We start from the raw sequence: 26,753 nt of genomic DNA, 5'->3' as shown, positions 1-26,753 counted from the left end.
GTGGCATGGGTTCAATTCCCACCCATGGCTCTTTGCTGAATTTCTTCCCTCTTTTCCTGTCTGTTTCCACTGTCCCTATCTAAAAAATACTATAAGTTTAATACATCTCAAATTAGGAGGTTACATGAAAGCAAAATCTGTTTTTGAGTGAAAAAGTACTCTTTTTTTTTTTAGCATATCTGGCATATTTTAAGACACCTAAGCTTGACAATCCTGGTAAAAAGACATTTCTCACTTGTTCTACTGGCAGATTTTTTTCACCTGTTTCAAGGTAAAAGTTCTTTGAAATAAGTTTTTTTTTTCTTGTTTTGAGAAGGATATTTTTTCCAGTGTGGTGCCTGGTCTCCCTATAAAACCCACAGCGAAGCCAGTTAGAGGACAACACACACACACACACACACATAGAACTGGAATTACTTCCAGTAACTACCATTATTCTGGCAGAACCATTTCTGTAATGTCATTATTCCCACACAGATGCGTTGTCAACCACATCCAACTGTGAAACTTGGTTTGCAGCAATTCAAAATTTTCAGATTATTGTCGCTGAAAGGAGCGCAGAGAGTACAAACATCTACTTTTATATGTAAAAAAAAAAAAAAAAAGTAATGTGTTTATGTGTTTCTATTAGTTATAGTGTGCTTGATTTAGATTTAGATGTGGATTTGGTTGAAGAAACTCTTTAGGACTGCAGAGATGAAACCCACTTGGAAGAAGTGTGGAATAAGTTGTGCAAACTGCTAAACAATTTGGGACTGACAAAAGCTGCATCAAAAGACAGAAGCAATGGATGAATGGATATATGCCTGTGCATGGATGGATGGATGGCAGATGGCTGATGGATGGATGGCTGATGGATGGATGGATGGATGGATGGATGGATGGATGGATGGATGGATGCATATAGTGCAATATCTCAAGTAGTGTCATGAGCAGAAAAGGGACATTTTTCCCCATAAAATTTCTAACCTCATGTAATTTAAATTGTAATTACCACTTGAGCTTCATCAGCAACTAAAAAAAAGCTTTCCTTTAGCAACTCTTCTAGATTACATTCCACTAAGAATTACATAAAAGCCTATGCTGCCTACAAGTTTTGGCCACCCCAAAAAACTGTCTCCTCCTTCCGCTGACTTTATATGATGCAAACTCATGCACCCACCTTGTATACTTCAGCGTGAGTTTGGAGGAGGTGGTGCTTTGCAAAGAGTATTGGATTTTTGAGTTCAGTATATCGAAGATGGGACGCGTTAAAAAGTGCCCTGATCTGAAAACGCGCTGGGACCCGACCAGTGGTGTTTGCATTTTGTGCAAGATAAGAGCAGGTGGGTCAAAATATTATATTGTATTGTATTGTATTGTATTATATTATACCTATTATATTATTAATTAATGTAGGGTTTCAAGTAACCGATCATTGTGGACATGATGATCATGGATCGTCACACGGACCTCCATACATACAGTGCAAACCCAACACTTTCAATGACGGCAGCAGCCCGGACTGTAAACCCTGTTCCATGTGCGCTTCTGGACACGTTACCTTGACACAATGCAACGCAACGACTGACACCGTTTGTTCCGACATGAGGTGAGAAAGTATTATTGTTAATTATACTGCGGAAAACTGCGTAATACCACCTGCCAGACAGAAAGTCCCACGGTTAAATGGAAAGTGTGCGTCAACCTGAGCAGACTCAGACGCATAGGGGCTTTTGTGTTCTCCTGCGACGTTGGAGGATGATTTACATTTATTTATTTATTCATTTATTAATCGGCGTGACAAAGTTGACAGTGTCACTGATAATCCCACCTAAGCACGACAGCTTTTGACGTTTTACGCATAAAGACGCACTCTGCGGTATTGTAGCATTTGTCTTTTTTTTTTCTGTATTTCTACAGAAGCTGGACGACCACAGTTCCTGTCACAGTAAGTGGGCTCATTTGAAAAATGAAAATCAAGCTTTAAGTCATTTTCGAATTCCTTAACCAGAGCTTCTCTTCCCCTACAGACACCACCAGTAACTACTCAATATGTTCCAGCTCCTTCCACCAATGCATCAACGGTAATCCATATCATTTTTAAGAATGCAAAATAAACCTTGATGAAAGCAGGAGCTATTACATCAAGTCTTACTGTGGGAAATACATAAGTGAAGCCACCTCCCTCATTTCCAGTGAATAAATGATTTTTTTTTAATTGATAATTGTAGCGAGTGAACACTGCAAAACTGATCATGTAATGAACTCCATTCTGCTTTAAATTCATCATTAGTCTGTCTGCTCATCTGCTCAAAGCTGCTATGAAATCTTGTATGTGTGTGTGTGTGTGTGTGTGTGTACTTGTACTTGCTACATTGTGAGGACCACTTTCTGCATTTAACTATCAAAGTGAGGACATTTTTACAAAGTGAGGACATTTTGGCCGGTCCTCACTTTGAAACAGCCATGTTTGAGGGTGAAGACTTGTTTTTAGAGAACAGGTATGAATTGAGGTTTGGTTAGGGTTAGGGTAAGGATTAAGTTTAGGCAATCAGTTGTGATGGTTAAGGTTAGGGTAAGTTCTAGGAAATGCATTACGCCTACGGATGTCCTCACTAAGATAGAAGTACAAGATTGTGTGTGTGTGTGTGTGTGTGTGTGTGTGTGTGTGTGTGTGTGTGTGTCTATATGAATGAACATGTATGCAATTATGTAGTAAATAAATTTCTGTGAAATAAGTCAAAACATGTTATATATTTTAGATTCACTGCTTTAAACACTCTTGGCATTCTCTCACTGAGCTTCATGAGGTAGTCACCTGAAATAGTTTTCACCTCATGGATGTGCCTTGTCAATGATAATTTGTGGAATTTTTTGACTTCTTAATGGGACTGGGACCATCAGTTGTGTTGTGCAGAGGTCAGGTTAGTACACAGTTGACAGCCCTATCAGACAACTGTTAGAAGCCATAGCTAAATAAAGAGAAATGATGAATCCTAAGGGCTATTTGACCAAGAAGGAGAGTGATGGAGTGCTGCGTCAGATGACCTGGCCTCCATAGTCACCTGACCTAAAGCCAGTCCACATAGTTTGGGATGAGATGGACCGCAGAGTGAGAGCAAAAGGGTCAACAAGTGCTCAGCATCTCTGGGACCTCCTTCAAGACTGTTGGAAAACTACTACCTCATGAAGCTCATGGAGAGAATGCCAAGTGTGTGCAAAGCAGTCATATATAAGTTTTTTTGTTGACACCTATTGGTACAAGAACAAGGCAGCAGCAGTTGGGTTGTATGTGGCCCCTGAACTAAAATGAGTTCGACACCCTGCACTAGATCTTCAGTTGCTCAGACGCTGGGAGTGCATCAGTGCTCTTGTGTTCTCTCTTGCAGCCAACAGCAGAACATTCAGTGCGTCTTGCTCATCACTTAGACATTTTAGAGTTGGCAGAAGCAGCTCTAGATAGTAGATAAACCTGGTGGACTGAGAGGCAGCTGGTGGTTGTTCAGCTGGAATTATAGCAGTTCAGTAAAACTCTGATTTGTCTGTGAAGCTGGAAGGGTATCTAGTCGCACAAGGGCAACGTGGCATCTTTTACCTCCAAGTTTACATGAATCTCAAAATACAATATACTGGTAAATGGATTTTCAGCATTTGGGACCTTTAAAGCATAACATGTAACAGAATTAAAACAGAGTCTTAATTCAGCCTTTAGAGCAGATACAGCTCATTTTTTCAAAAGGGTTAATTTTTTCTAGTTTCAGGCTAAGGACATGGAAAAGTCATTCCCAACAAAAGAAGGGACTACACCAACTATACCTCATGTAGCATGTAAGTATGCACCTAAATATTTAACAAGGACACATTTCGTCATCGAAATCCATATTTAACCTTGACGTTTGCTGTTTTTGCAGGGGCAGCACCGTTAGCCATCCTAATTTTCATCATGCTTGCAGCCTCATTGGCTTTCATACTCAACATGAAACGGAAAAGAGGTTTGTGTAATTTGAAAGCAAAGGGTTGAACAAAGTTAAATGAGCATAAACAAAAGCCCATTTCAGACGCGCATTTGTTTTTGTTCGCTGAATGTTAGGGGTGAACAATTTATCAAAATATCTTCAAAATCCCAATGTGGATATGTCAAATACCTAAACCACAGGAGATGTAGTTTTTAGTGCTACAGGGAGGTCAAGGCTCGAAAATAATATTCTCCAGACGTGCGATTGTGGCACAGATTGCAGCAAAACCTTACTAGGTCAACACAACCCTGACCTACATTTATGCGCTGGCACACACAAGCTGCATTCTTTGAGTTGTTTATTCTGGACAAGGGTTTTTCCACATTTCAACCCCAAAAGCATCACAGAGAGTGCAAAAGGTACAGTTTGTGTGCCTTTCTCATTCTCTTTGCACTGTTACTTTACATTCATTGCAGACTTAAATGTCCACGGAAATAAAACTGCACTGCGATTCAAGTCTTTCCTATACTTTTACTGCTTGTAATAGTAGGATGAGATTATCGCAACACATGGACAGAAATTTGAACGTTTCGTACCTCATAGATAAACTAGGCCACTGGTTCAAACGAAAGGGGAAATTATATATATTGTTATAAGGGGAAATTAACTAAAGGTTGTTTCAGTGTTTTGGCAGTTAGACTCTGGTGACAAAAGAAATTGTAAACAATGGTCAGAACTGAAAGAGTACAATTAGCCTAAAAATGAAAGATATGAAGAAGACAATGTACAAGGCATGATATATTGACTTATAGATATGTACAAATGTAATATTGGTGAATTTAAATATGCATGTGTACAGATAGGACATGGAGAATCATGTCCCTAGCATTTCTGTTATTGCAGTCAAAAGCATTATTAAGAAAGAAGACCCGTGTTAACATGAAGTTATTGCACATGAAGAGCTGTGAGGAGACAACACAGTTTTACATTTGGTCATATGGGAGCAAATTTTGATTGTTAACAAAGAGCTTTAGATAAAAATAAACTTTGCTAAGAGACAATGTGGAACCGAAACAGCCATAAGGAGAAGAAACAGATTTAGTCTTTTAATTATGAGTGCATCAATCTAAATATATACCACTTGATGTTCTGTGTAATCTGACGTGTCGCTGTGGTGCATAGGGAACATTCATTACAGAGGGAATCATGTGTGAGTGGCAGGATGTCATCTGTTTAACAGAATGATGAGGCAGCAATATTGTGCATCGTTGGTCTAAAAAGGGCTAAAAGTCTTTCATGATGAAATAACAGACTGGAAAAATGATGACACACTGACCACTGCCTTTTTTTTTAGAGAGCAATAAAGTTTATAATTGGCTGGCTGGTTGGCAAATTTGATTCTGATGCTGATTTTAACAGTGTGTGTGTCTCTCTCCTGCCTTCAGGACAACGTACAGTGATTGGTTTTAACAGAAGACCGTCTTATGTCAATCCAGGCTTCTCTCCTCTTCCCACTCCGGCTTGTGACAATGACCTGGAGGACATTCTCAGTGAGTGGAAAGGATGGTTATCCCACAATGTCTGGCTTTAGTTTTTCATTATTACTTAGGATGTCCTACAGAGGCAGAGATTTTGCTGGGTTTGCAGGTGATTAACCCCTCCTCATTGTTAAAAACGTGTGCATCAGTGAAGACATGAAAGACAGCTTTAAGTGTAACAGCTGCAGTATTGCGTGCAAAGAAGTCAGATGCTGTTGCAGAAAAATTCACCAGACTGCAGGAAATCACGTTTGATGTTAACAATTTCCACAAACACTAAACACACACACACACTTCATTTATTTTGTCTCACCCAGTGTTTTAAACAAATCCCACACCCATGACTTCCTGTAAATTGCTTACAACAGGTTCATCGTAATTAGAAACATCTGCGTGCCCTTCAGCACCAGCTCTTTTTCTTGTGCTGCTCTCTGGTTCTAATGTGTCGCATCTCGTTTGGATGCAGATCACAACATCCTGTCAGCACCTTTGCAGACGGTGCTGGACAACCTGGATGTCTTGGAGGAGTTGGTGATTTTGCTGGATCCAGAAAGCCAAGGAATAAAGAACACCAAACATCTGGCTTCGCTCTGCTCCTTCCCCTCCCCCTGGGTGACCTACACCTACTCCATGAGGGAGAGCAAGAGCCCCCTGAAAGCTCTGCTGGAGGCGGTGACCAGCAAGAACCCCGAGTGGACTGTCGGCCACCTGGCGAAGCTGCTCAGACATATGGAGCGCAATGACGCCATCACTGCTCTCGCCAAACTGAGATGAATGAAACTGGGGTATAGTAGTTACTTCACCCGACTGCAGAAAGTTGTGCAAGATGTAGACATTATAACTTTTTTCTGATTGTGTCAGATTCTGCATTGTAAATCAGGGCTACATGACAGATTGCTTCAGCAGATCCCAATATTGCAGTGTGACTTAAGGCAGATTTGCACTGCTTAACATGTTGCCTTCATCTGTGTCACTTTTTCGTAACACAATGACAATCACACTAGGCCAGAGCTGGTAATGTTTTTATATCACTTTGCAGTCAGCACAAGTCTGAACTGCATAGAATCGCATTACTGCAGTGACATTCTTTGAGCTGTATGAAATGATTTCATGAAGGTTTTCTAACATATATAAGCACCGATATTGGTCCAAAAACTAAATTTGCCAAAACAATTTGCAGCTTTTTTTTGCTACCTGTCTTAAAGAACATCATTTACTGCATTTTCAAGGGCTTTTGATTGGTTGAGTTTTTTTGCTCGCTCACATGCATGTGACGTCAGTGAAATGAGGAACAGGATGGAAATACTAAAAAGCAAGTTAAAAGGAAATGCCAAGTCAGCTGGCTGGAAGTATTTTGGCTTCAGAAAGGATGACATTGACTAAATCAGCAGGTTCTCCGTGAGCAGTGTCATGCAGTCGTTGGCACAACATGAAGCACTCACAAATGAATCATCAGAACAAAACCCCAATCCAAAGCAAAAACTGTTTTGCATGACTGCCAGTGTTTCACAGTATTAGTAAAGTTCTGTGCATCTTTTTTTTTCCAGCTTTTTAGAAATTATTACTCTGCCAAGGAACGCGGCGGAGCTATGTGACGATCAGCGTATGTTTGTCTGTCTGTCTGTCTGTCTGTCTGTTAGCAACATTACTCAAAAACAAACTGACAGATCTGGATGATATTTTCAGGGAAGGCAAGAAAGGACACAAGGACCAAGTGATTAGATTTTGGCAGTGATGTCGCTTATAGTCTGGATCCAAGGATTTGTTAAAGATTTCTGTATTATGAGATAGCGGAACAGTGTCACTCTATGACAAGTGAACACTACGTCAGCTGCCTGCTGACGATCACATGACTACCATCCTCCTACAAATCAGGACTTATCCATCGGAAAAGATTCAAGGAACAATTGATTAAATTGTGGGCTTATTTCCATGTCCCATCAATTCCCGTAGATTTCATCCACTGGAAATCATACGACTGAGCAGCCTTGGCGAAGTACTGTACTGCAGATTCCCCTCCCTACAAAATCACCACAATCTTTCTAGCATCATTCATTCTTGCCAAACAGTGTTTTTCAAGTAGTCTTGTGAAAGTTCACGTGTTTTAAAAAAAAAAAATCATTTCACAATAAAACATTTTGCAACATAATGTTCTTTTGTAATATCATGTGGTCTACTGGTACATGTTGAGCTAATTCCAGGATTTCATAAAGAATCAGGCAAAAATGAGGCTTCCTGACCTCATTGAATGGAGCACAAAAGTGCACAGGGCATGTTGAGTTTACTGATCACAGCAACAGATGAAGGATCTATTCTAAGGACAAAGACTCACAATATCTGAGACTCTCTAAAGAATTGTCTTTTGCATTCTCCCCAGTTTTTGGGGAAATGCGCTAGACGAAATCACTGCTTTTTCCGACTTGATTTGCTTAATATGTGCACAAAGAACATCAAAAAAAGGAATCACTTGGCAGCTACTCTGAACTGCTGCTCAGTTCAAGTTTGGCTCAGCATCAATAGATTCACACTGACTGTCTCTGAAGCTGCAAGAACTGCCAGTACAAACTATTTTAGACTTCTTTGTGCTTTCAGTTAACGAAATTCATGCGCTTAATGAGATCAAATGTTTCCCTTTTTCGCAGAGAGCACTTCACCTTCTTTTGCCAATAAAATTCCAGATTGCTCCACTATTAGAATCTTTTAAGAGCATCTTCATCCACGATTTACTGTAATAATGAAGCCGTTTGTACCATTTCAATCAATGATTACTGCTGTGCAATACCAATAATTTTCTACTTCAACCATTTCATAATAGAAAAAAAGAAATTTGTTCAAACATCTTAACATCTTTATTAAGCAAATAACATTATAAATAAAAAAGTGCATAGAAAAATTAAACAGGTTTAGAAATATGTATACAAATATTTACAAACTCAGGGTTTATTTGTACATGGTAACAAAGACGTAAATTTAAAGAGCACATATTTTCTCGTTTTTATGTCTTTTACACTTACTTTAAAATAACCCTACTATATATATATATATTTATATATTTATATATATATGTGTGTATATATAACATACAGCTTTCTTAACAGATTCTGGGAGAGATGGTCATGATAACTTCAGGTTTTGACTAGTGCTTGCATCCTTCATCGCGCACACACGCACATGCACACAAAATAACAAACACACACGCACGCATACAGGATATTAAAACCAAGCTATTCTTAAATCATCATCCTCTCTTTTTGCATCAGTATTCCCAAACATCTGTCTAAACAGCTGAGGTAGAATCCTTGCAAGGAGTTGGGAGTGACTCTGCTCTTGTCGTCAGCTAAGGTGATTGACACAAGTTAATCTGGGCTCCATCCCAGTGATTGGACATGCAAAGAGGGGAAAAAGGGGGCTAAGATAAAGACAAAGGTGATGTTAATTTGCTCTATTAAGTTGGGAGACAAAGGGATAGGGGAGAAAATAAAACATGATCATGGGCTTGAATAGGCAAAACAGTGCTCACTTTACTCCTGTGGCTGATTTTAAGAACGTCAGTAATCTACCGTAACAAAAAAAAAATCAAATAAAAAGGCTTCTTTTAAAAATACCTGCTTTCGAACAATTTCTGTCATAAAGGCTTAAACGCATGACACGACTGCTCCGAAGAAAAACAATTCAAGTAAATTAGTGAAACCAAAGACATCATTTGTAAACAAAACGAAGGACACAAATTGGGGGAAATACACTAGACCGCCACCAATTACACACAGCACAACCGTATTTTTTTTTTTTGTCGTTTTTCTTTTCCACCATTAAAAACATAAATCAAAACATGAATAAATAGAACTACCAATTTGAACAGTGTGTGAATTCAATTAGCCTTGTCAATGACGGCACTGAACATCAACTCACGACGACATTAAACAATATTTTAAAGGTGCTGAATGCATTCTGTCAGCTCCGCGTCAGGCCGACCGTTTCCTGCGACGGCAACACCCCCAAAAGTCTATGTTCTCAACTTGCCTGGTGCAGGAGGAGCTGAACGTACACACTCAGTAGCAATGCTTTATACCAGTGCTCTCCCTGATTAAGAGAAACTGTAGCAGGTTTCACAAAGATAATTTGTATGTTTGATGCTTATTTATGTGCAACTGTAGGGCAGCAAAGTCTTATTGCAATAGGTAATGAGCATCTGCTATGAGAGTAATAAAATAGATATTTAAAAAACTGATATTCACCACAAATCTTCGCTTTTGGCTTGGGTAGTGTTTGCTACATACACTGTACATCAAGAAAAAAAAACCAACACGTCTTCAAGACATGTTTGGGCCTTTAGAACTATGACAATGTGTTACTGACTGCAACCAGTACACCGATTTTAAACTCGACACAAGAAGAGAGTAGGTGAAAATAGCAGACTGACGACACTAAATGTGAAACTTAGCAGTCACTAAATATTCCGCTGATAAGAGTGCTGCTTGAGTGCATAAATTTAAGATCTCAGCAGGGTGAATAAACAGCTAAACGATTCCTGATTCGCAAGACATCTTAGTCCAACTAAAGACAAAAGCTTTCAAAGCTTAGCACCATGGTTGTTTTTGTTATTCACACAAAATAATAAGTCTACAGAGAAAAAAACAACATAAGAAGAGCTGAATCAGATAAAACGCACAAAATAAAGGTTTGAGTGAATGTATGGCTCAAGAACTGACTTCACCACTGCACGGATGGGACTACAAGGTTCCTGTCACTAGAGGATGGAGCGATCATGATAACAAGCGTACTACAGACAGACGTATCCCCCCAGAAACGGATAAAACATATAAGGAATCTCTCAAAGTTTTAGCTATAGGTATTCAGCAATGATTCAAACATATAAGGCTTGGTGTGTGTCAGAAATTCTGTTGGCGTCTTCCATGTAAATCCAGGAAATCCCCACCTTTCAAACGCTTTGCATGTCCCGCTGTCATCAACACTAAAACCACTTCCTCCGCAACGATCGCTGCTATGGCGACAAAGCGCTGCAACCTCTACATCTGGACTTTTCAAGCAGAAGTACATCGTGAACACATGAGGCAAGAAACTCTTTAGATATCTAATTTTCTGTGCTGGTTCTCTTCCTCTCTGATCTGTAAAATGTCCACATATTACTTGTTACCAGCCATTTGTTTCTGGCCTTAGTGGCTAATTCCCCCTCCTGCGCAGACTGACCACAGCCTCTCCAAGCCGCATCCAGTGCCACCTTAATTTAAGGCTTACTAATAAACAGGATCCTTTGCCTTTTTCACCCGAGGGATCTCTTAGTTGAGGAAACGACGGCATCGCCGGGCTCCGCAGTTACAGTTGAGTTTGTTGCTGGCGTCTTCGATGGGGAACTTGTAGTCGTAGGTGAGCTCCTCTCCTCTGTAGATTTTCCTAAGGGCAAAGATGACGATATGCTTCCGGCCTTCCACATTGATGACTCGCGAGTAGCAGTTCGGTTCGCAGGAGTGGTTGATGAACCTCGCCGCGTTGCCGTGCATGGTCGCGTCCACCACGTCAAAGTCATCGATGCGGAACATGTAACAGCCGATACCCTGTGAAGGCAGAAATTTAACGTGTTGGTCAATTCTAGATGATTTCTCAGCTTTAACTGTCAGTTTCTCAGCTGACCACTGTTGGAATCAGGGTTGATGATGACATTCTACAGTTCTACCATGTCATTCAGCAGATGGTTTTATCTAAAGCGACGTAGATCTGAGAGCAGATACAACACAAGCGAGGATCTTGTCAGGAGAAAAGTGTCTGGATTAGTGCCATAAAACAACTTAAAGTGTAATAACAGGGTTGTGGTGCCTACGGGCAGTGCAGGAGATAATAGAATTTGTTTTTTGCAGTCTGTCAAGCACAAAGGTATTCAGGGGAGGGTTGGTTTTTAGTCCTTCCTTAAAGTATGTAAGGGATTCTGGTAACTAGTTCCACCCCCAGGAAATACATCAATAGTTTCTAAATGCTTTTACTGAAAGGTTTTCATTGTGACTAATGCTTTTCTTCGGGATCACTGCAGAATTGTTTCATTATGACACCAATCGTGTTTGGTCATCTGCAGTCGGCACTTCAGTTTTAGACGATAATGGCACTAGAGTCTGATTCGGTTCCAAGTAAAAGTTTAGAAAGACCCAAGGCTTTGAAAGGATGGTAGTAGCTCAAACTCTCACAGAACATAAGGAAGGTTGCCACTATTTGTCAAGTTTCAGTGGCAGACCACAACAGCAAACAGACAGGATGCATTTTACATCCGTTTGCTTTTCTCCTACTCTTTCTGTGAAGTGACAAAGTTTCATTTTGCCATGACTTGTGTGGTTAATACAAAATGTGAAACATGCCTTTGAACGTGAAAACATCTAATCAATGCTTTTTGTATTCACCTCTTTAAACTAAACTCAAGTTTAGGAATATTCTTCCAAAACTTCAATTACAATCAAGAAGTTTTATTTTTGGTAAATCTTGTGTTAACAAACGTGTCAGCTATAACTTATCTACAATCCAGTGGGCCTGAGGTGGATATCACATATGTTGTATTTTAATCAAGCTGACTTTCAAGTAAAGCTCTCAGTGGAGTATGAAAAAAGGACTGAAATGAGGACCTTTAAGGCTGCCTGTTAACCAGCTGTCACTCCCTAGCAGCTGCTCTGCACTGATAAAATCTTAGCTGCATCACCCCACAACAGGTGAAAACTGCAAGTTTAAGACATGTTACACAAAAAGGAGAAAAGAAGTTGCTTTAGCAGCTCCACGCTTGTAAAATATCCACCATGTCCATGCTGCACGTGTTTATTATACAGACTGAACTTTTTGATTTTGTTAAAAAGTTTAACAGAAACTTGTCTTTCTTTTAAACGTGCCCTACTAACATAAATAATAAGCCCTCCTTTTATCATGATGGAGTTGCCAGTTAAACTACAGTAGTGTTGAAGTCTTTCATATGTAAACATTTTGTACTGTGCTGCACTATGCTATGACAGAGAGTTTGTCACAATAAAATGAACGTAAACGAATCGCGTGATTGGTCAAATACTGTACAGACTAAATAACAGAAAAACAGACAATTGTGGCAATCTTAATTAGAATGAAACTGATTTTAAAAAATGAGTGGCCAACAAACCTTGCCGTCGTAGTACTTCTCCCGTTTGTCAGTGAGCACTGCGCGAATGACGATGCCTGCGTATTCGATGACCATCTCCCCGGCTTCGATGTTCCTCTTGCAGAACAGACCGCGTCCGTGGATAGCAGACCTACAGCAGATGTACAGGAGTGGTCAGAACGCACAAATTCATTTGCCGGAATTTCTCAAGATTTTAAAAGTGACGATTAATCAGCACTGTGAGACAGTCAGGCAGTTTCTGCTATGACTTTCTAGAAGTCTTTGCAGTTTTGGGGAAGCAGTGGTGGCCTGATGGTTGAGGTTCCAGACAGCTAATCAGAAGGTCGACGGTACAAGCCTTAGCGCCGCCACGCTGCCACTGTTGGGCCCTTGAGAAAGGACCATGACCCTTATTAAGAATGACCATGCGCTCTGACCCCAACCTGAGACAAAGAAATGCTCCTTCCTCCTCTTAAAAGGTGCATAAAAAGACACACCAGTACATTGTCAATACTGCATAGTTGTTGCTTGAATTTGCCCCTTACTACTTCACGTGGAGAGTATTTGTAATCACTAAATGTAAACATGAATTCTAACATGGTAAACACTATCTGAATATGAACACTAAAAAGGGATTCCTGCCTCCTTTCAAGGATATCCAGAATTCTCTAGGATATATAAACTACGCCCCCTCTTGAGCAAAGCAAGGAAATGTATTTCTGTCTGGAAACTTCAGTCCAGTTTTACGGAACATGCACATGGAGCATGACCACAGCAACTATCTATACTAAGAAAGAAGTGAGGAGGCTGCTCTGCCGTTTGTGCAGTCACTTTTGTAACATATTTTGTTTAACGGTGTAGAAACCACCACCCACTGGGGACTTCACACAATTTGATTATTCACTTCGTCAAACAACGGAATAGCCTGTAGACGTTACCTCATTTGTTTTTCTAACTTTCTGGTGCACAATTCTCACAGTCTCTTGGAAATCTACCACAAAAGTTCAATTCAAGGCAATGCTGGAAGAAACAGTAGCAATTTGGCAAACACATTATAAATGACGAAGGCTATCATGGGAAGAAAGGGAGTTTTAGTTGACTCCCATGTGGAAATGAGGTATGTGTGCACCCAGATTGGCCTCCCAGCAAGGCTGCGGAGTTTTTAATAGTTTGGTTTTGACTGGGTCTGTTTCAAAGTCTCTGCTAGATTTTTTTTCCCCCTGAGTGCAGCTTCCTCTTAATACTCCCTAGCAGACAACAGATGCTGAATGTGGGAAGCAGCTGTCACATACAGGATATTGAAGGATGATGAAATCAACTGAACTCATGCATGTACGCTAATCATGTCAGTGCTTGTTGTTTGGGTCGGTCATTGTTTTGGTAGGATTCTATCCATATCAGCTGCAAAGCCTGAACAAATGTTCTGGAATTTTTGTATTGTTTTTTTCCCTCAAATACTATCTAATCTTCCAAGTTTCCACGGGAAATCTAACCAAAACCAAAAAACAAACAGGTTACTGTAAATTCTTTCAGGAGTGACATATTTGACACATAGACAGCATCGACTTAGGATGTGATGCAATTGCAATGAAATTTAAGTGCACATGCACATCTCTCTTGTAACCGTTATCTCATCTACAGATGGCACAGCAGCTACAGTGGAAATTTATCTTCAAAAGTCAAGGCTGTTTTGACCATGACTAAATGTCATTTGACGATAACAGAAACTGAGGTTAAAAAATCTTTAAAACGGAGACTGTTTTGAAAATATCTTTGCTACTCTGGAACGGAAGAATGGCCTCTGACATTTAAATAACAGTCAAATGTTTGGTAACTGATATTCAGCAGAGTCATCAACGCAGACATTGTTTTTACAAAGTTCTCTCAAATGAATGTGACCGCTGGCTTAAAATGTCAAGTTAACTGGACTTGTACTAAGGAGCTTAAACAATTTGTTCATCATTTTAAAATACAGTAACATAAAAATAACAGAAAGCAGCAGTGCTGTGCAGAAACATGACACCACTCCAAACAGACAAACCATTTTCTTACACAGCTGTTCCTTCGTTTGCAACAACAGGACATGCACAAATATTTTGATTCATTACAAACAAGTTTATCAGCTTGTTTGCAGAATGATGCATTTACTGAGATTTTTGCCATTGTGCTGTTTTAATTTGCATACTAGGAATGACTAGAAACACTAGCTCATTGAAAAGACTTCAAAGCAACTCTAGTATTTTCTACTGTCCACACAACATGTAATATTTTCATTACTACATAGAATTGTGGTTATTTTGCAAATGTAGCTAACCTGTACACTCCAACAGCCTCCTTGGATGTTCTTTCCAGATGTCTGAAACGCATAGCCATGGGCAACTCCAAACTAGTAGCCCGCCTAAATGAAGAAGCACAAATGAGTTAAAAGCATATACAACACTATTCTGCTTTGTACTTAACCCTTTAAGCTTCAGTCAATTCCAGCCGTTTTCAGTACAAAAAAATCGCTAATATTCTATTTTTAAATAAAAAAATTACGAAAAATACGGGGAATATTGGACGCGCATCGGGAGGTGCATTTCCTTGAAAACGACCGATTCGGGGATTTTATACCGACTTCAGGACATGTTTTGGACAAAATAGTTTCCTGGCTTGTGTCATCTGATGTAAAAGGTTGGATTATGGCCGTTTTTTGTGGAATCTTTTTTTTTGTGTGTAATAATAAACCCGGAAATGTGAGTCGCGCTGTGTGCTTTGAAGCCGTGTATAGAGAACGGATGGATGAATATTTGTTTTTGTCGGACAAATGTGTTTTTCTCACCCGCTGTGGTAATCGCATCTGAAAGTGGTTTATACCGGCGGATTCATGAGAATCTAAGCTTTCCATCGGTGTATAGTGTTTGTATAATCGCGTTTGCACCCGTCGGACATTCCTGAAATTCCTATGCAAATTAGTAGGTGTACCGCCGGCGGTACACTGAAGCTTAAAGGGTTAACTCAAATTAGGTGCATGGCTACAATATTTAGGGAAGAAATCTGCAAAATTTTGTGCAAAAGCCTTTGTGCGCAGGGCACTGTTTGAAGTTAAAGTTGAAAAAAACATTTTCGTTGTTTTTGAACGTGCAGAGACATTTTTTGGAAAGAAGAAGTACAACTAAACGAGTGAATGCCTGACCTCGTGGACTTCAGGAGAACCTCATCCTCCTCATCATCATAAGGCCCAATGTCAGGAAGCTGTCGGTGCTGAGAAGCCAGGAAGTTGAAGATGTCAAATGTAGACTTCCTGTAATACAGAGAAAATGACATTAGGTCTAGATGAGTAGCATCTTTTTGTAACTCACAATTCCCAATAACAGCAACTCTTAAACGCACCTAAGGTAGAGCTCAGAGCGGGCACAGCCACTGGGATTGACAGGCAGGTCGTCCTCTTGGCTGAACTGTTTGAAGAATCGGAAGGCGTGCCGCTGACAGCGATGAGCCCCTTGAAGTTGCTCCAGCAAGAAGACCACAGCGTCGTGGACCAGACCCAGCATACGGCCGCCGGTGATCCTCTGAAAAGTCAGAGGCCTCAACCGTGCGAGTGCTCGTGCCTCCTGCACCCCGTCGATCACCGCTTTCCAAGCCACTGAAGAGAGAGTCAAGAATCAGGAGTCATTCGGTGAACACAATGAACAGAAATTGCAAGAGAACTCCCATGTCAACAATCTCTTTTAGATAATTTTTGGAGGCTTTAGAAGGACCTTTATTATTACAATATACTCCTTACCTTCAATACTGTCCGCCTCCACACTGAAACCATCCTCGCTGGTTATCTCAAACCGTAAGTGTGGCTGGTCTCTGTTAGCTGGACAAACCTCGTCCTCATCAGATGGTGTTGGTTCTTCATCTGAGGTAGAAGCAGCGCCTGAGCAAAAAACACAATTCGTACAGCTTGTCCTTGAAGGCATTAACTGCAGTAAGTGTTGCATGTTGCAGACATTGCTGAAATGATGCAGTTTAAACAAAAGAGTACCAGAGTATTTCTTCCAGTCGGTCAGTGTGCTGTGTCCCACTGGTTCCCATGCATGCTGTTTGCCTTGTTCACCTTGAGACAAATAATTCCAAGGCTCTGACCTGGAAAAGACAACACAGAAGTGTTTTTTTTTTAAGTTTCATAATACAAATATTTGTTTCTCGACTTATCTGACATTTGATTTTGCTTTATGGAACATTTTCCTCTGCTAACCATGCTACATGTAAAACTGTCAATGCATGTAATATACTCCTACGATAATATACTCCTGCTAAACTGATCCACTACAGGGGGTCCTTGGTATATGAAGTCACTGATCTACGGCGTTTTGTCGCTATGTCGGAACTGGTAACATGGAATTACTTGATGTGTGGATCGGACGATTACGTCGTCACATGGTGCTACCGACACGGCACGAAACAACACACACACACACGTTTGTACTTCTATCTTAGTGAGGACATCCATAAGTGTAATCCATTTCCTAGAGCCTTACCCTAACCTTAACTATCACAACTGATTGCCTAAACTTAATCCTTACCCTAACCCTAACTAAACCTCAATTCATACCTGTTCTCGAAAAACAAGTCTTCACCCTCAAACATGGCTCATGTTTCAAAGTGAGGACCGGCCAAAATGTCCTCACTTTGTAAAAATGTCCTCACTTTGATAGTTAAATGCAGAAAATGGTTCTCACAATGTAGCAAGTACAAGAACACACACACACTACTGCTGACCCTCAGCCAATCCAAGGTGAGCTAACTAAACATGGCACGTTCACTGACATTAGGTAAATCTCGAACTGAACAATGAACACTGAAACATCAACAACAATATCAGTCCGTTACAATATTCTGTTATCTTCTTGTAAAATTACTCATACATGCATGAAGGTCATTGGTATTCATGACTTTTCCAAAGAACTAATTGATATTGCGATGTACCTAACGGATTTGCTTACATTTTCGCTGGAGTTCCGATTTACGGTGAAAATTGACTTATATCAATACGTAGGAACGGAACTTTGAGGTAAGTCGAGGACCCCTGTATTTGTCTGGACGGTTGGGCATTATTAGTTTTCTTCAACAAGTCTGTTTCTTGATTTAGATTCTTAAAGGGGCGAGTGGTTAGGTCTACTACAAGAGTGAAATCCTGCTCTGTTTTAGAGTGAAGCATACCACAGCTCTGCGCTGTGTATCAAACACTTAATAATTATATCAATTATTAAAGTTAAAGTATAGTTAATATAGGCACAGAATGACTGTACGTACCCTTTCTTTAAGGCAGTGATGTACACTAGAGGTTTTGTTGAGGGAAGTGACTCCCCTGATGTGTGACAGATGTAGCCGAGCAGAGCCACAGTGAGTAAATTTAGGTGTAAGGGTACTGAGGTTACTGATATCAGTGATGACGTGCCAAGATAAGTGTATTTGCTACACAGAGTCTGCGTGCTGTGTTTCCTGTCACAGACGAGAAACTATAACGAGTCTAATCCTGTTTCAGTCAAGTGTTTTGTAGTAGAATTTGCAAAATTAAGATAAGTGGTAAAAGCCAATTGCACAACATTGGCTGTTTACCTGCTAACAAAGCAACTCAGCAACAGCTGTGTCGGGATCGTGATTTATTAAGACAAAAATATTCAGAGATTTAAAGACACGCATGCACTCAGCTCACAACTAATGATCAAGGCTGATAGTGGTACAATGCAGTACACTGTTTACATTTTTTTAGGAATTATTACATAGCATCCAAACTGATCTTTCTTAATTATTCCTTTAGAATCAGAGCTTTGGAACCTGATGCCTAACCCTTTTCATAAAACATGTGAGAGTAAATGCAATACGGAAAATCACTGGAAAAATGTCATATAAATGTGAAAGAAAACCAAATATTGACAGCTCAAATTATGACAGCTCTTAATGTGTTTTGAGTTCAGAATTTGTTCAAATTTGGAAGTAATTTTGTTTGAAATGGACCTAATGGAAAATACTTTAAAGAGCAGAGCCACAACAAGCGGCTGAGTTACTGAATTGAAATAAAGGTAAACTGCAGTTATTTTGAGTATTGGTTAATTGTTTCCTGTGCTAAACACCATCACTACAAACATGAGCAGGTTAAATGTCTTCGAGGTTTGTATTGCTGCTAAGCCAGAACAACAAATTTAAAGAAAATGATTTTATGACAACAACTGTTGTTTCCAGTCGTACTTCCGATAAACAAAAACTTACCCTGAGCTGTCGGAATCGCTCATCCGCTCCTCCTTTAACTCGTCCAGGTTCAGCACTCCTTTCACTGTTGGGGTCTTGATGCGAACTCCGGAGGCTCTGCTGGAGATGCTCTGGAAGGCTGGTCTGCGGCGCTCCTCCACCTCAGTGATGGGCTCTGGCTGCAGGAAATCCACTTTAGACTTCTTCGTGACGATGCGGTCTGAAAGCGAAGACACTCTTTTCATCCGGACGTGGGTGCGAGGGCGGGATACGGGAGCTGGTGTTGATGTTGGTGACGGAGAGCGAGATGACACCGGAGGTTCTGGTTCAATTAACAGGTCAGGAGGCAAAACCAGTGAGGAAGGGCTCATTGTCCGTAGCCCGCTCCACTTGGGCGTGTAGTTACTTGCCATTGCTTGATTGATAATTGCTTGGGCACTTTCAGCAGGACTCGTGGGAGGATTCTCAGCTGACAGAGCAGGCTGCACTGAGGACTTGGCTGACTTGGATTTTTTGGATGCGCTGGACTCCTTCTTCTTCTTTGGCTTTCTTACCTCTGGGACAGTTTCGTCTTTTGATGTTTTTGTGTTTTTTCTTGACTTCTTTACATTGACCGATGCCACCGCGCCGTTGCTATTGTGAGTTAGCAGCTGTGTAACAGTGGCTGGGCTCTGAACCGCAGGTGTGACTGACAGGGGAACTGCTGGTGTCATGTTGACCCCGGCTGGTGGAGCAGACATATTACCAGCTGCTGCCAGTGTGGCTGAAAGTGCGTTGCTCTGCAAAAGGCTGGCAATCTGAGTGACACAGTTATAGGAAGGGGAGTTGGGAGTGGGAAGCTGGAAAGTGTTGCTTTCTGGGTTTTTCACAAAGATCTGCCCGAGACGGTTCACCAGTAGGACATGTGGTGTGGGATCTACATTGGGACCTCCCACCTCCTTTACAGTGAGAATAGCGTGACCAGGTAGCGCCTGGGGTACCACCGGCTGCTGAGGCTCTATAGCTGTCCTGGGTGTGGAGAAATTGATGGAGATTGTGTGACCAGATGTAGCTTCCTTCTGTACAGATGAAGAGCTGTAACCATTTAAAATCACAGGGGTGGAGGTGGTTTGTACTGGCGCTGAAGTGGCTGAACAGTGCGTTGACAGTCCAGAAAGAGACGGCATTGAAGCAGAGGAAGAAACAATGGTGAGGGCTGTAGAACCCAGTGGCTGTGTTTGTGTGGAGTACACGGGAACAGAAACTGTACCGCAAGTTCCTGCTGGAAGGCAAGTGCTTATCGTAGCCGATAACCCCAGGTCATTCTGAGGGGTAACATTTAGCAGTGCTTGTGTCACGTCTCCAACTGTACTGAGAGTTGTTAGCTTAGTCGACTCCACAGATGTGAAGGCTGTTGCCTCTTGTGCAGTTGTGACCGGCTGAAGTGTAATACTTGTTAGAGGAGGCTGAGTGAAACCTGGTAAACAGGAATACATCTGGAGGGAGTCTACGAGGCCTTGGGAGGAGTTTTGTGCATCTGTGGTATTTAACGGGGAGGGCTGAAGAAGACCGAGCAGGGAGCCCTGACCGTTAACAGCAGAATCTGCTAGTGAGGGCTCACTTGTGTTAGGTGTTAAGTGGTTCATCAATACAGCAGATGCCTCAGTTGATGATGCAAAGTGGCTGCTGTCAGGATCTGAGTTCAGGACTTTACAAGTTTCAACCTGTGGAGTCTCATGTGCATTTTGTAGCACTGGAACCATCTCAGTGAAACGTGGGCTACTGTCACATCTCTCAAGAACAAGGGGTGTTTCAGAAGCCAACGGCAAAGTGGAATCCAACAATAACTCCCCTGAATATGACGTCTCAGGCCCCTTTGTAAGCAAGTTAGACAGACTGTTATCAGCTGGAGTAGAAAGCATGCTCTCCTGATCTACTAAAGGAGTGCCAGAGCTGTGACTGGATTTAGGAGGATCTTTAGGTGAACCTGTAGGACCTTTTCCGGCAACTGACATGGTGACAGTTGAACAATCTGTTTGCTTATCATCAGACAATGATTTCTGAGCCTCTGTGCCTCCAGGAGCGTTTATATTTTTTGTGTTTTTGCCCTGTATCTGATTTTGACCGGAGCCATCAGCTTTCTGAGCATCATCGTTGGTCGCTACACTTGCATCACTCTCTGTACCATCATCTACCCCGTCAAGCTGAGCCAAAGGCCTCGAAGAGGGAGAAGAAGGAGATTTAGAATGATCTTTTGATCCAGGGCAGCTGACTATCGTCCGCGAGAAGTCAAAATAGTGCTCCATGTCATCATCAGAGGATGAGTTGCCCAAGTCATCCCTGGCTGAGGCTGCAGACCGTGGCAAATTGGCCACAAGGGTTTTCCTCTTGTGCACCTCTTGAGTTCTTCCCCAGAATTCCTCTTGATCATCACCTTCCACCACTATCTGTCCCCCACAGTTCATTGCCACTCCTTCATTCAGGAGTGTTTCCTCAATTTCAAGTTCTGTCCGCATCTCTTGGCCCAGACTCAAGCTGGGATCCTTGTGGAATGAACTGTAGGGAAACTCTTCTTCATCCTTCTGCTGGTCTCCCTGCGGTGATGTACCATTAGCTGGGGAGACATCCTCAGGCTCTGGCGAAGCTAAGAAGTTGTGCGGCACCTCGACTGAGTCTGACTGATTCAGATCAAACGACAGTCGGGTTCTGGGTAAATGCTGTATGGATGATGAGAAAGGCAGACCAACAGAACTTTCCTGCCAGGGGGACTGAGGAAAGAATGATGAGGTACAGTGGGTTACTGTATTCCCGGGGCATCGGACTGAGGAAGCACTTCTACCTCCAGCTGGGCGGGACGATGGAGAATTTATCAAGTTGTCTGTAGCACCAAGTGGGAACAGTGGGGAGGTGGGGAGGGAAGATTTTCCAGCACGGAGGGTGATTGGACCAGGCAGGGGGCCCAGGGGAGGAGGAGACAAGTGAGAGCGCATGCCTGTCGTCTGTGAGTGAGGGCTGTGGCGACGAACTCTTCGAGTCTCTTCCAGATCACTTATGGTGAGTATGTGGTGGGGTTTCAACGGGACCGCCCCTAAGTGGGAAACACAATTAATGAGAGCTTTAAACGTGTGCCTGTAACTAGATTTACACATTGTTTGCTGGTGGATTTAAATGACTTTTATCAAAAAAAAGCTGTGAGCTTATGTTTTACCTGGCGATGGCAAAGGTCGGGACAAACCCCCAGCTGGTCTTCTGGGTTGGGGATAGCTTGGAATCTTTGGCCTTGCACCGTGATCTGACTTCAGGGGAGGGACAAAAGTTTCTTCCACTGGGGGCTGGGCTTCTATCATCTCAGTCTCTTGGGCTTCAGGCTCTGAAGATTTGTACAAAGAGTTTATGAAACTACAAGTATCTTTATCAATTCAAAGTAAATCACTCAATAGTAAAACACGCACCAGGGAGCGGACAGGGGCTGTGAGCGATGGTGTGATTGTCGCCTTGGTCTGGCATCTCCTCAACAGGTTTCTCTGGGACAATGGGCCGGACCTCCCGGACTGTACATGTGTATTTGCACCGACGCAGAGGATTGACTGTACTCCAGTACCAGCGAGAAGACCTTAGGAGGGAATAAAATCTAATTTTTAAAAGTGTTCATTTCTTTTCATGTTGCAAATATGATTTTTTTTTTAAAAAAATAGAAGTAAGTTTGAAAACAGAAACTGCAACTTACTGAAAACCCACAGGAAACAATTTTCCTTTGTTTGCAGAAAGTTCTGTCAGTATACCGAGTCTGTCAATCTGCAAGGAGCCTGTGTGAAAATGTGCATACCAGTTAATAGTATAACACAAGCTCATCCGAAGAAATGCCAGTGAGGAGAGAAACATGAAAACTATCCAAAAGAAACCGACTTACCAATCATCACATTGATCAGTTCTGGCTCCAGTCCAGTCAAGAACTTTCTGCGGAGACTGATTCCCTCAAAATCCACATACACTCTACGATTTACTTCAAATTCTTGACCGGTTATCATCTATGCAACAAAGAAAACAATGTAAAAATGCGATCCAAGAAGATTCAAATTCTAAATCTTTACAACATCAAGCAAGAACAACGGTGTAAGAGCGGAATTTACCCTGCCGCTGATGAGATGTCTATGTTTGTAGCAATAGACCTTCTTGTCATCTTGGAACACACACTGGCGGGAGCGGGCGCACATGAAGTGGTAGTTGCTTTGACAAGATGTCAGGCAGCAGCCAACTGTAGCACCCGTCTGGTTGCACCGTTCACATCGCTAATGGGATTGGATTTGGGATGGAGTGAAGAGTAAAATGTTACATTTGAGTTTAAGTAACAAAGGAACAGCAATTGCAAGAAAGCTTTTGTCTATGAGTTGACCAAACTGATGTAATCTTATCTGGTATGTTTTAAACCCTCTGAATCCAAAACCTGACAGCTAGTTTGATAGGCATGTTAAAAGATTGCCAACATTACACAATTTAGCAAAGCCAGAAACTGCAATAAACCAAACCAAAAACACAGAATTGCCATACTCTGAAGTTTTCCCACAGTCATTGAACTCATCATCTATGATGTGCTGTTTAGTTAGAAAACTTAACCAATTACATATTTCCCCCAAATCACTTTTTGTGCATGTTTCATTGAACACACATTTGCTCTAACCAAATTCTGCAAAAAATAAACAAAAAACTGCATTCGTCAGTGCAACTGAGAAACCATTAGTGACTCAGATGTGACCAACAGCCACATGACAAATAATCTACTGAGTTTTTGGCTGAAATGGGATGAACTGCTGGCTGTTTGCACAAAGACAAAAGTATAAAAACTAATTTTAAATATAAGTAGTAAAATATCCATAGTATTCTAACCAATTACATCATTTCAACTTTCATTTTTTTCCTGCTACACTGATTCACTGTGTTAGAATTTTATTATACCGAAGAAAAGACATTTGGATTTCTACACTTCCAGTCATGGTTGTGCTGTTGTCAAAAAGTGCAAGACTTTTTATTTCACTGCAAAACGAGCCCATGTTGAGTGCAAATGTGACAAGAGCAGAAAATACTCAGAGACAGTTTGAAGTTAAGCGGGTTAAATGCTCAACTACCAGCGTAATCTGACTATATTCCTAGTAATAAATGAAATGAGCAAAATTTCAACCAACCATCAAGCGCCCCCTTGTGACGGCACTGTGCACATGCAGCAGAGAGCCATTGTCCTCTTCAAAAACTTCCGCGGACCAAAGACAGCAGTTGACGTGTGCCCATTCATTTTGGCCCAAGTACAGTAACCTTCCTGCTTCCTGTTGAACAACACAAAAAAAAACGTCCAATAAGTAAACAACACAAGCTGTATGTGCAGTATTAAGAGTTTACTACATCCTCTCAGCCACTGTTCACTTTCATAGTCAATGCAATCCTCACATTAGGTTTGAGGTCTCCATATTTTTGGCACAAAGAGCACTGTCTCTCATCGTCTTTAGACCATCCAGTGTCTAGATCAGCTTTTGAAAGCCGGCCTCTTTTCCCTACACAAATGTACAAAAGTTAAATGGCAAAGCAAAACATCACACAAAATCAAAAGTACTTTTCTCCTTGTCTTTCCTGAACTGACGACATTACCTTTGAATTTGAGTCTGACAGCCCTGCTGGCTTTGAAGTAGTTCCTGCTTGTTGGCTCCCCAGACATCGGAGAAACTGCCTCCTCTTCTTTTATATCCAAGCTTTGCCCATTGTCCTCCTGCAAGAGCCCCAGTGGAGCCCTGGACTGGAGCTCCTCTCTCTCCTGCCACTGGGCGTAAACATGCTCCGTTGTAGGAGGATGAACAGCATGGGACAACATCCCACTACAGAGAGAATTCCAGAGTTTAAATACTAATAAGTTTCAATGCCACAGAAAAACAAACCAGCACATATGGCTATGTAATAATAGTAGGTATGCAGCAACTAAATGCATACTAATGATGAACTATGTTGTTGTAAACATCTCAAATGCTAAAAATGCATGCACACTATTGGTTTTAGCATGGATCAGAGGACATTTCAAATAAACACACTGTACAAATCAGTATATGGTAACCAATACTCACACAGGCAAGTCTTTGGTACAAGGGTTCCACACCTTTGGGTCTTGGCTGTTGAACCAATTAAATACCTCCTCGAGGAGCTACAGAAGAAAAATCATCAGTCAGTTATAAATGCTGACTCACCTGCATATCTGAAAGTGTTATGTGCCACATTCCCATACGATAACAATGTAAAAGTTAACACATTAGAGACAATTTGGGGTAATTTCCAGCACCTTTAGGTAGTACGAGCGTGCTAGGGCGGTGGGTCTCCGCTCCTCTGGAAGATCATCCTCTTGCTCAAGCCTCTTTCGTACCACCTGAACCACATCTTCATGGAACATTTTCTATTAAAAAATGAAAGAACAACAATAATTTAGTGGCCATTTATATTTGCATAAAACTTCAGTATTCCTAAAATCACAGTATCCCACAAAACTACACATTAATGTGGAAGCAGAAGCTGGGACTTTATACTTGTGAGAATCGGTAAGCTGCCTAATATTAAACTATGAGTCCTCTTCTTTGTTACTTTATTTTATTATCCTCTGTGACCAGAGTCCATGCACATCAGAAAGACTCACTGTTACGTGCATGGTTTCAAAACCTTATAAACATTTACGGAATCCAAGGTTCAAAACTGTATAATGCAAGAATGTTTACAAATATGTCCTACATTATTTTATGCATCATTCTTATCTGACCTTCAGAACTTAATATCAATAAAGTGCCATAACATGAACACAGATTTTAATCTTTGGTCGCAGAGGTCAAAGATTAAACTCCTTTAGTGCATGCATGAAGAGGTTATGTACTCACCAATGTAGTATAAAGGCCTTTGTCAAACTTCTTGCCTACAGCTCGGAGATCACAGGCAGGCTGTCCTTCTATTCCACTGTCAGGGTCAACCAACTTTTCACACTGCAGCAGAAACCAGAGCATATTTAACATGCTTTATTTCACAGGTTTCAGTACTGCTTAAGCGCTTGTAAACTACAGAAAACTAGTAATTACAGTAAATGATTTGTAAATTTCACATCTCACATCTGTCACATTACTTTTCATTCATAAAAACAGAATTTAAATCTCCTACCTGTGAGCAGGTAACAAGGTGCTGGGTGAGGGTGGAGGAAAGCAAGCATGCTAGCACCTTCTCCACCCCGGACCTGAGCTCAATGTAGAGCAGCTCTCTCCAGGCACTGGGCTGAGTCACGCTGCACGGCCGACACGAGTACACAACACTCTCTGGCAGGCTGGACAGGATCTCATACAGTTCATCTGAAATGAGAGCATTTCACATGGAGATGTAGTGAAATGTTAAAAATCCCCATATATTATGTGTCAGATCAGAGAGGTTAGAGTTTAACTGAAATTTCTGTGCAGATCCAAACCACTTTCTTTTAAAATTTTAAATATAGATAGACAGCATTAAATTTGGTGGAGGACTGTGCTCTTTGAGTGGCCCTTTAATTACTTTCAAACATAACAGAGGCGGTAAATGGTGGTGAAACTTTGCAATTATTCTTTGGTTAACATGCATGCTGAACAATGGGTGTGCATCTGTACAAATCAACTACAGATGATTCCACCAGCAGAAAATGTTATCCTCAGGGTGTGTGAACATACTGCACATGTGTAAAGCTACAGCCAAGCCCGAAATTATTCATACCCCAAGCAAATTTTGACTTAAAGTTACTTTAACTGTAAATAAAAGCCGAGAAATTATTTTTTGCACAATGATACCTCTTGTACATCATCTTATCTTTTGAGAAAGATCTATGTCATTTCCAATCCAAAAAACTGACTAGTTCAATAAAAGTAACTTGCTATTGGACTTGGCTGTGTATATGCATGTTCAGCATGAAATAGCAGTAATACA

General features: G+C 41.2%; 2 protein-coding genes across 3 annotated transcripts in view; one reads left to right on the top strand and one right to left on the bottom strand.

The window, feature by feature from the left end:
- The first annotated feature begins 1,144 nt into the window (after nt 1-1,144).
- Nucleotides 1,145-7,625, top strand: igflr1 (IGF-like family receptor 1). 2 transcript variants are annotated; one of them, XM_022202222.2, is made up of 8 exons: nt 1,145-1,325; nt 1,399-1,591; nt 1,903-1,930; nt 2,013-2,066; nt 3,744-3,810; nt 3,894-3,974; nt 5,384-5,488; nt 5,943-7,625. In XM_022202222.2, the coding sequence occupies exons 1-8, from the start codon at nt 1,241-1,243 to the stop codon at nt 6,248-6,250; spliced, it is 921 nt and encodes a 306-aa protein (XP_022057914.1). In that variant the 5' UTR covers nt 1,145-1,240; the 3' UTR covers nt 6,251-7,625. The 2 variants fall into 2 exon arrangements, with proteins under 2 accessions (XP_022057914.1, XP_022057913.1); XM_022202221.2 differs by having other exon boundaries at nt 1,147-1,325; nt 3,738-3,810.
- Nucleotides 7,626-8,302: 677 nt separating this feature from the next.
- kmt2bb (lysine (K)-specific methyltransferase 2Bb) overlaps nt 8,303-26,753 on the bottom strand; it is a gene marked incomplete at its 5' end in the record, with an annotated part of 28,224 nt that continues 9,773 nt past the window's right edge. Inside the window, 20 exons of the mRNA XM_022202224.2 lie at nt 8,303-11,049; nt 12,618-12,747; nt 14,911-14,994; nt 15,772-15,879; nt 15,969-16,221; nt 16,363-16,500; nt 16,609-16,709; nt 18,837-21,882; nt 22,003-22,164; nt 22,247-22,407; nt 22,522-22,600; nt 22,705-22,822; nt 22,925-23,083; nt 23,975-24,112; nt 24,234-24,337; nt 24,432-24,655; nt 24,899-24,975; nt 25,111-25,221; nt 25,694-25,795; nt 25,968-26,152. Coding sequence (XP_022057916.2) covers nt 10,774-11,049; nt 12,618-12,747; nt 14,911-14,994; nt 15,772-15,879; nt 15,969-16,221; nt 16,363-16,500; nt 16,609-16,709; nt 18,837-21,882; nt 22,003-22,164; nt 22,247-22,407; nt 22,522-22,600; nt 22,705-22,822; nt 22,925-23,083; nt 23,975-24,112; nt 24,234-24,337; nt 24,432-24,655; nt 24,899-24,975; nt 25,111-25,221; nt 25,694-25,795; nt 25,968-26,152 — 5,756 coding nt within the window. The remainder of the gene's footprint in view (nt 11,050-12,617; nt 12,748-14,910; nt 14,995-15,771; nt 15,880-15,968; nt 16,222-16,362; nt 16,501-16,608; nt 16,710-18,836; nt 21,883-22,002; nt 22,165-22,246; nt 22,408-22,521; nt 22,601-22,704; nt 22,823-22,924; nt 23,084-23,974; nt 24,113-24,233; nt 24,338-24,431; nt 24,656-24,898; nt 24,976-25,110; nt 25,222-25,693; nt 25,796-25,967; nt 26,153-26,753) is intronic.

This window comes from Acanthochromis polyacanthus, chromosome 12 (assembly GCF_021347895.1).
Source record: "Acanthochromis polyacanthus isolate Apoly-LR-REF ecotype Palm Island chromosome 12, KAUST_Apoly_ChrSc, whole genome shotgun sequence".
In the NCBI taxonomy this organism is placed as follows: domain Eukaryota; kingdom Metazoa; phylum Chordata; class Actinopteri; family Pomacentridae; genus Acanthochromis; species Acanthochromis polyacanthus.
The sequence above is the reverse complement of the archived record's forward strand: the minus strand, read 5'-3'. Positions and strand labels throughout refer to the sequence as shown.